The following is a 10,486-nucleotide window of genomic DNA, read 5'->3' as shown; positions in this document are numbered from 1 at the left end:
CCAAACTTTTTAAAAAGTTATACCATTGTAATTTTAAAAATAAATTGCCCCATACTGAAAAAAAACTACAATTTTATAAAAAAGAAAATAATCCCTTAATCTTTATATTAGTGTCACAGTCTTTTCTCGTAATGCAGTCTTTTAAAAAAAAATGGGGTCTTCTCGTTTGGGCCTTTACACACTAGTGGACTCATGTGCATTATTGCCAGCCTCACTATCCGAGATAAGTTATAAACAATAGTTAAAAGAAAGTAAAAGTTACGAGTTAAAGATATAAGATGAAAAGTTGTTATTTAAGGAGAAATTATTCTTATGTAATTAGTACTAATTAATTGTGATAAAAAGGTTTGATATTATATTTATTTAGTATGTTATAATTGAAAAGTCGTGTAATAATATTCTAACTAGAATACCAATTATTAGGACAAAGGTGATTAATAACCTAATGTGTGTTTGATTAAGAAAAAGTTAAATAAGACTTCTGCATGATAATATTAAGTGAAACTCGTAAAGAAAGACAAAGTAGATACTCTCAAAAGTGAAACATTTTTTTATATGTTATGACAGAAGGTATAAATAAAAAGTTGGATGAGTGATTGATTAATTTGAGAGAAAAAAAAATACTTAGTGTAGCATTTAATGCTTCGAAATTTTAACTATTTTTTAAGAATGTTTGTAAATACCAAAGTACTTGAAGAAGAAACAAAACTACTGTTTATTTATTAAGTTTTATTAAAAGTTTTCTCATTTGTCTCTTTTATATGTGAGAGAAGTTATTCAAGTAATCATTTAGAGGACAAATTTGGGTACTTCTTTATGAAATTGAGACGTGTGTTTAGAAAACATGTCACAAATGGATTAATCATATGAGCCCAATATGTTTGACTAGACTTTGATGAATAAAGGGTATATTAAAAGCCTCATACAATGCATAAGAGTGTGTATAAGGAGGAGTTTGTGAAGGGAAATAATAAGTACCAAGTTGAAATTGGTGAAATCTAAATCGATCTTGAGCGGAAAAATTGAGTCGATGATCAATATATCAAGAAGTGAACATGTTCTTACTACAACATCAGGAACTTCATTATATTGGTTTGATTTGAATGCACCAATGATGTTTCCTTGTTGGTTGTGAGGGCATGTACATCTTTATTCCAAAAATCTATGACTACAAGGAACATTGATTGATATATCAAAAGAGGGGTGTGTCGAACTTGCTAAGTTGAAGTTCAACAATTCAACTTTCTCCCGTTCCACAAATTTAGGGATTAGTTTTAATGTCAAAATAATATAATAATGACAAACATTTGATAAGTGGTAAGAAGGAGAAATAAGGGTGCACATGGAGAGTAGATGAATACATGAAAATATATCTAATAAGAGGATGTTAACCTTTTTTTTTAGTATTCTAAATGACATTTTCTAATCACAATTTATTATTAGTAGATTTAGGGATTATAGAAGTATAAAAAATATTACCATATTTTCCTTATAAGTATATAGAAACTATAATAAGTATTTAGAGTTTATTTATATATAAAAAAGTGATCATAACTTTGAAATTAGAGAAAGAAATAAGTTAAAGTAATGATAACATTGTCTTTAAGCTAGCTAGGTTGGATCAAAGTAAAAAGACGAAACTAAGAAAGTGAAAATGGCACATAAGTTATAAAGATGGTGGTGGTTGCTTTCTGTTTAGAAGTTTGTTTCACCTTATATAAATTATTCTAGTTTTTCTCAAATGTACTTGGATATAGGAGATATGATGTGGTAGAAAAATATACAATTGTTTAATCGTATACACCCTTGTAGTTAGATAGAAATGGAGATTAATTACCAATTGAAAATAATAGATTATGGAAAGAAATACTATAATTTAAATATGGAAGTTGGAGGACATTGAATCAATAAACTAAATATAAATGGAAGGGATCTAAAGAAATTAATCGGATAGGCAAACTTTCCAGGGTGGTTTGATAAAATTATATCTTGACAAATAGGTAAAGGAGATATCTCACTTGAAAAAATTTCTAGGTTATACTAAAATTCTTAAAATAAGTTATCCAATATGTCAAATATGAGAGTATGGATTAATAATTAATGGGAATGGAAAGTGGTGTGGAGTTCCGTTGGGAATTACACTCATGAGAGCTTATAATTTTTTGAAGGTTAATTACGGTGGGGACCGTTTTTTCAATCTAATATGGAAAATAAAGACTATAGCAAGTGTTTTACATTTGGTTTGAAAAATGCTGTTAAATAGTGTGTCAACAAAAGATAATCTTGAGCATAGAGAAGTACAAGTAACTTATAAATTATGTATTTTATGTGTGTAGAGGCAGAGGAATCAAATGGGCATTTATCTTTTGAATGTAAAATGTGAAACCTGTTAAGATGTGAATTTTAAAACTTAATTTAATCTCACAAAACTAGTTTGTAATGTGAGGTTTGCATCCTGTTATATATTATAAATTGGTCTTGTCTTTAATCGATGTGACACTTCCAACACACCTCCCTCATTTCGAGATATACACATCTCGAGTGTAAGAAGTGAAATTTAAGTCTAACTCAACCCCACAAAACCGACTTGTAAGGTGAGGTTTGCACTCACTTATATATTATAAATTGACCTTGTCTCTAGTCGAATGAGACGTCCAACATAATCTTTGTAATAAATGGAAAATATTAATATATGTAATGAACAACAACGTTATCCACCACTTGTTTCAATTTTACTTCCATGATCTCAATATTAAAGGTAATAATATTCGAAAGATAATGTGAATCATTGTTATTAAATTAATGCATATGGGAACAAAGAAACTCTGTTGTATTTAGAAATGACAAAGTGGATGGTGAGAAAATTTTTAGATTAGTCCAATTAAAAGCATGGACATGAATTATAAATAAAATATTAAAGCAAACTTTTCAATTATGATTGGTGTGTGTCCCAATTGAGTGTATGAGATAGATACAATAACATTGTTTAATTATTGAAATGAAATCTATAATTAGGTGAGTACATATTTAATTTCATCTTTGAAGTATATAGCTTAAACTAGTTAAGGATGATAATTTATTTGTTTTATTCAAATAGAGTAACTAAGTTTCATTTACAGGCTAACCTAACTATTTTGAATATTGTATGATGATTCATGGCAACAAACTATATCCAGATTGAGACATACTCTGTTTTTATATTATATGTTAACTTGAATACTGATATAATTATGGTTTTGTAAGAGTCTATGTCAGGTTTTTTGGAATAATCCCAACAACATACATTGTTAAAGACTAGAGATTCATGTAAAAACTGAAAATATGTTAAGTAACTCTACACAATTGAACATGAATGTAACGATGTTTATAAATTTATGTGAATAATAGATTGAACTCATGTTACTTAGATCTTTATATGTTGAGGAAGATTATATTATTAAAGAGGGACAAGAGTGGTTATATATGTAATATTTAAATAGTATATTTTTGTATTAGGATTGTATACCTAATGTGTTTTTTATATTATATATTTTTTCTTGTTGACAGAAAGAAAAATACTTCTAATCTTTCCTAATTCTCAGTAAATTAAGTGTAGTTAAACTATAAAACCCATCAAAATGTGCAGTATTAAAGGTCCTGATACTCAAAGAAAAGACCCTTACTCTCAAGTTGGTAGATAAGCATAATCAAGTTTCTTTGAATACATTCAGACGATATTTATTGGTGGATTTACTATTTTCATTGCCTAGGAATGTACTCTTGTTACTGAATTCTCATATTTGCTTTGGAAGACAGATCAAATGAAATGACACATTTATGAATCGAACGAGATTCCAGGCTTTTTGCAACGATTTATTATCCCATGGCAGGTTTGGAGAACATGCATGACTGTTCATCTTTTTGTTAATTTCTATTCCTCTAGTATTTTTAGAGAAAGAAACACCTGTCATAAGTAATGACTTGAGTAATTTGTACTATATTATTGCTCCCAAACCAATGCAAATTTTCCAAAGCTTATCTTCTTTTATTTCCCTGTCCACTACTTAATCTATCATGAAATAAATGCTTCCAGACAGTGAGAAGTATTCATCAGGGTGACACAATTCATGTATGTTTTTACTTTTGCAGGAAACTATTAAGTAGATGTCAGTAATGCAGCACAGTAATCCTTATGCGCGGTATATTTTCAGAATCAGTATATACATAATAATAGGTCCAAAATCACTTTTTTAACCATGAAGCTGGTGAAATGACAAGGATGTAGAATCCTTCTGAAAAATTCTCTTTAGGTACAAATTTGGGTAGCTTCTGCTGACATAGAAATTTTGTGCTGTCAAGTAATACATGATTGAAGTAGACATTAGAATGATGACACTGAAGCTAAAATTTATAATTTGTGATTAGTGTTTGATGAGTTTCTTGAGCAGATAGGTATTACAGTATTATTGTTATTAAACATAGATGTCCTTGGTCTCTTCGAGAAGGAATCTCCTAGCCCCACTCATTTCAAATCTAAGCCATCTAACATCTGTTTCTCTCTCACTATATATATATATATATATATCGGACACAAAAGCAAACGTACAGAAGATGTGAAAATAAAGATGGTACTCTAACAACCATGTTCATTTGTTCCTTGATAAATCCTTTTCTTAAGGGTTGGTTTTGTCATTTTAAAGTCAAAAGCACTCAGTCTATCACTGCTCCTGAATGATGAGATTTAATTAATTTGAGTTTGCAGACAAGACATTAATAAGTGACCGATGTCTCCCTAGTATGGGACGTTACTCATCAACTTAGTAATTAACTCGTCACTTCAACTTTCAATTATCACCTACCCATTACATCACTTTTCATTCCACCTCGGGATCCTCCATAGTTTTTACTCACATATCCTATAATATATACTTAACAAAAACAATTTTTTCTTTAATTAATTACACTTTTAAACTTTTAAATATGTATCATATAATAACAAAAACTTTTAATTAATTTGTTCTGTCATCACACCACCGATCAGACACGTTGCTATTCTCTCCCTTCTCTTCACTACCATTCACTCTTCTTCTCCCGTTTTTCAATTGGTCTTGGTTTTTGGGTATTGTTTTGGTTGGTTATTATTTGTGAATGCAGTGGAGATGGAGAAATGTAGCGGTGCTTAGGGTGCTTGTGTAGAAATGATGAGGTGTTTCTCTGTTTGCAAGTGAATGGTGTTGAGGAAATAGAAAATAGTGATGTAGAAAGGATGATGAGCTTGGGAAAATGAAATTACACTAGTGTAGTTTTGGTGTTTTAACTCAAGTAATATGCTTCGGTCTTAAAGAAAATGAATGACATTGTTAAAAATTTTACGAACTTGTAAGTTCTAGTTGCAAAATAATTGAAGTCATATACTTCTTTTGACTTTAGTTAACAGAGAATAGAGACCTAAATATGCATCAAAAATTTTAAATTTTTTCAAAAATTTTATTTTTATTTATATTTTTTATATGAACATGACATATGACTTCGGGTACAAAACAACTGAAGTCATATACTTCTGGGTTTCGGTTAATAGACAACCGAGGTCGAAAGGTGTCCTAAAATTTTCAAAATTTTTCAAAAATCTCACTATTGTTTTATTTATTTTTTCTAAACCGGACATATGGCATTATTTCTTACATAATTGATGTCAATTATGCTTTCTGCTTTGATTTTTTGAATAACTGATGCCAAAAGGTTGATTAAAATTTCAAAAGCATAAAATTTGTGATAGAATTTAAGGTAAACCACTTTTACTACAATTGTCTTCTTCCTTTCTTCTTTGTGAATCAACATCGTCATTACTGCATCAATTCTCTACATTTTTGTTCTGGATATCATATTTTGTTTCTATTATATATGGGTATTCTATGATAGATTTTGTGCAAGTTTTATATGTAAGATGAAAGAAAAACAAGAAAAATATTTTTTAAAAAAGTAAACATTAGGCTTTGGTTATAACCAAAACCGAAGCAAAAAGGATTATTCGACTCCGATTCAGGTCATAACCAAAATCAAATACCATTTCACAAAGAAAAAAATTAAAAAAAAGTATTAGACCTCGATTATTTGTAAAACTAAAGTAGAAAGAGGTATTGAGCTTTGGTTCAAGTCAACCAAAATCAAATACCCTTTTAGAAAAAATACTTAAAAAAAATAAACAACTTTGGATCTAGGTTATTCTTATAACCGAATGGACATGCAGTTATGTTTATAATTGAGGTGACATACTCTTTTCAATTAAAAATAATTATTTAACTTTAAAGGTATTTGACCTTAATTTTAATGAAAATATATGTCAAAGACCCTTAAAATTAAATGATTATTTTGAATTAGAAAGGATACATGACATTAGCATAACCGATGTTAAATAAGCAATTTTTTAGTTTTTATTTTTTATTTTTAGTTTAGTGCTTTGTTTTATTTTAACTTAAGCAAAATATTAACATTTTTGCTTCAGTTCATAATCAATGTCAAAAACTCTCTCTTTTTACCTTATTTTAATATGTTTTGTCTATTATCGAACAAAATTGTTACCATATCTCTTTTCTACACTAGTGTTAGATTTTTAAAATAGGAGTGATGAAGTGAATAAAAATGAAGGTTGAAGGTGAGGTTGGGTTATGTTGTGATGAATAATGGTGTGTTGGTTGGAGGAAAGAATGGTGTTTGATGGTGGTTTGTAATGGATGGGAGGAAAAAAATGAAAGTAAAGGGTGTGTGGGGGAGTTGGTTCTCTATGTAGTGTTATTGCAGTGAAGATGGAGTGTGTGGTTTATTGAGTTTATGATTAGAAGATGAAGGCCCAGAGGATGGTGGTGATGATGAGGGCCTTGGGTCATGAGGAGGAAGATGGAGATGATGAGTGGTAGTGGAAGAAGAATGGGTATAATTAATGTAAAGATGTAGTTTAAAAATGACAGAAGATGAAATATGGAGTTTGGAAATGAGAAAAAAAAAATATCTCTATAAAAGGATGTTGTCGTCGTCTCGTCCCGTCCAATTGCACTCCAAAATTAACATATCTACCACATTTATGTTCCAATGTGACATATGAGCATTATCTTAACATGTTTATATAAAACTAACAATCAAAATTAAATCGAACTGTTTTAAAAATTAAAAAACTAAATTGAAAAAAGAAGACCAAATTAAATCAAACAAACAAAATAATTAAAACACTAATTAAACCATATATATATATATATATATATATATATATATATATATATATATATATAATATAAAATATTTTCAGAGTTTAATATTGATTCTCCGGGAGGTTAAAAAAAATAACAGCAGCCTTTGAGTCAACCTAAATTAACCGTAAGGAACAGCAAAACAAGGACTGACATTTTGTTGCGAAATGTCCTTTCTCCCATTAATAGATTTATAGAGAGAGCAAGAGAAAGCTGGAGAAGTAGATGATTAAGTGTTTATTAATTATATTGGAGATTTTGTTTTGTAAGCCCTAGGTCTCATAGAAATGAGGTTCCATATTGCATCTTAATTAATCATAAAAGAGTAAAAGACATAGAAAGCAGAAAAACACATGCAGATGTCTTTTTCTCTCCTGATAAACAATGCACTGGAAACTAACAACAAAAGGGGCATAAAGGTGTATTGGATGTTAATTTTGGAGAGCAACCGTGCCAGAAAATGGCAATTAAATATCATTTTCTCATCTGTAAAATTTTAGCAGATATTATCGAACGTTGTCCACACTGCGTTAAATCTGAACCCACCTCTGTCGGCACTAGACCTGTCTGCCAACGTGCAAGAATTACGCACACGTGTGTTCGGACAAAATGTTCATGCGCGCTCACCTGTTTGAACGCTTTACATCATCCCCACACGAGTGGACAATTTTCTCAGCCAGTGCAGGCCGAGAGTGACGTGAGTGACTATGCAAAACGAAAGTAGTAGAACCTAGCACAGTGGCTCCATCTACATATATTTTATGCTCTCTCTTTACTCTCCTTTTCAAAACCAAGAAAAGCTGTGTGGATTGAAACGTTTCACGATTACAAAAATGAGAACTGGTTTATCATATCTAAACAAAACAAGTTTGTTGTTTGTGTCCTTAATCAATAATTAGCTTTTAAATATGTCTTTAGTTTTTAAAATGATTTAATTTCGTTGTTATTATTTCATAAATGATGTCTTTATAATCCTTTAACAATGATGAACCCATATGATTCTAGTAAATTTTAAGATACCCAAAAAACTATTTAGTTCCTATTAAGTTTAATCATAGCTTTATCATGTTGTTCTTTTTTAGTTTGATTTTTATACCAAAAGGCAATCAAATCAATCTCCATACATAGAATCATTCCATATCCATTCTCTATGTGCTATTGGACTAAAGTGTGGTCCCTACATGTTCTCAATATCAGTTCTTTAACTACACATATTAAATCAAGAATAATTTCAGATACCAGTTTGAAAACAATAATTTGAAAAAAAGTATTACATACAATTAATGATTAAATATTCACTTAATTAAATCTATAAAATAAATCATAGTACAATACATCTAAAAGCCCTCTTTCCTCTCCCCATCTAATAGGGAAGAAGAGAGTCACCTTTTAACATTAAAAAGCTCAACGACTCATGTGTAATAATAAGACTACTCAAAGTTAAGTTTCAGACCCAGAAAAAATTATTTATTAGGTTTTATTGAACACAGAAATCACAATAAAAGTATCCAATACATAAATTTTTCATATAACAAAAAATATCTAAAAATTATTCAAAGAAACAAACAGTGATTTTTGACACATTATTCTTTAAAAATTATTAGTGGACACCTTAATTTAGTTGACAGCCAATAAAAGAGAGAAGTGGTAATGTAAACATTGAAATAAATAATAAATATTAATTGATAAATTAATTTATAAAGAAAAGTGTTAAGGAATGGCCACTCTTAATCATTAGACCAAATAGAAAGAGAGATAAAGAATAAAGAGAATGAAAATGATGAGAAAAGTAGACTTAGGACACCCAATAAATGTATCTATAAGAAAGAGGAAACTTGTGCTTAATACCATGGATTACAAGAAGAAAAGAACAGTAACCGTAAATAAAAGTGTTTGCGTTTTTGGGCATGTAAAAAGGTTGAAATGTGATGAAAGTAAAACAAAAAAGCCAAAGGAAATCTAAAGTGTAAAAGTTCATGAGGTAGGTGCTAAAAGGATCGTAATTAAAGGAAAGAAGATTATATAAAAACAGTGATCGATATGAGAATCATCATTAGAACAAAGATCCAACAATAACAGATGAAAATTCTCAAATTTGATATATACCATCAGAGCCTGTGGGAGCAGGAGATGTTATTGGCATGTATAGAAACCAGTGTAAGTGTGTAAAATTGATGTTACAGATGAAGATCCAAACTCACATGGTCCTTTACGCTGGGTTTGAGGTCATAACCAAACTGCGAGCCAGAAGGGGAGGGACCCATCCTCGCCCTCACCATTTCCTGGCCAGAAAGCAAAGGCAAGGCGCATTGACGGTGTAAAATAGGGTTACTCTGGTGGTGGGTGTGAGTGGCTGCAGTGGCGTTGGGGATTCGCCACACGCCCAAGGGGCTTCCATTGATGGGTTGAAGCAGGTGAGGATAGGAGCTTCCATAGAACCTTCCGCTAGCAGCGTTACAATCCCAAGCTGTGTGAGAGGAATAAGAGACTGTGGAAGAACTGAAGGTGGGGTTTGTGAAAGCGTAGGTGGTAGGATCGGAGAGGAGGGTGGTGTCGAGCATGGCTGAGTGGAGGTGTCGTTTGGCGTGTTGGCGTTCTCGTTTGTGGGCGTTTTGATGGCCGCCTAAGGCTTGAGAAGTAGGAAAGTTTCTGCAACAGTAATGACACTCGAATCTGCGGGTGGGCTCGGCGTTTTGTGTGTTGATGGTGTGGTTGTGGTGGTTGTCGGAGGGTGTATGGGTGGTTTTGGGGGCGTGGGAGAAATCCTGGCCAAAGAGACGAATGGATTTGTCTTTATCTTTGGAAGGAGAGGAGCGGAGAAAGGGAAGCTGAGAGAAGGAATCTACGTTCATGAAGTCGTGGGTGGAGGTGTTGTTCATGTTAGGCAAAGAGAGAAAGATGGATGTAAAGAGAAGAAAAGATGGGAATTGAAAGGGTTGAAGGAGAGTGGGGTCTGATATATGGACAATTCTGGAGTGGCTCATGCATCTCTCAGTGAAGCCTGACAACGCCACAACATCTGAAAATGGCTTCGGCTTCTGAAAGTACGTACCGGCACAGCCGATCTCTGGGACCGAACCCCAACACTGTCATTTCTTTCTAATCACAACTATATTTTCAATTTATAAACATGGTTTTATCATAATAAAGTCTTATTATTCTTTAAAATTAATATTATGTATATACTACTTTAGATCATTCCTATTAGGAGCTAATAAAAATACATGTTAAAATAAATCTTCTAAAGTAGAGAGCACAACGATGGA

The 10,486-nt window shown here is 31.3% G+C and overlaps 1 protein-coding gene across 1 annotated transcript; it reads right to left on the bottom strand.

The window, feature by feature from the left end:
- Nucleotides 1–9,038: 9,038 nt before the first annotated feature.
- Nucleotides 9,039–10,136, bottom strand: LOC124832912 (zinc finger protein GIS-like). The gene has a single exon (XM_047307247.2). It carries the CDS (start codon nt 10,097–10,099, stop codon nt 9,398–9,400), a length of 702 nt encoding a protein of 233 aa, XP_047163203.2. The 5' UTR covers nt 10,100–10,136; the 3' UTR covers nt 9,039–9,397.
- Nucleotides 10,137–10,486: the final 350 nt, after the last annotated feature.

Source organism: Vigna umbellata, chromosome 5 (assembly GCF_029865625.1).
Source record: "Vigna umbellata cultivar VRB3 chromosome 5, Vumbellata_1.0, whole genome shotgun sequence".
Taxonomy (NCBI): Eukaryota; Viridiplantae; Streptophyta; class Magnoliopsida; order Fabales; family Fabaceae; genus Vigna; species Vigna umbellata.
Note: the sequence above shows the minus strand (reverse complement) of the source record. Positions and strands in the feature narration are given on the sequence as shown.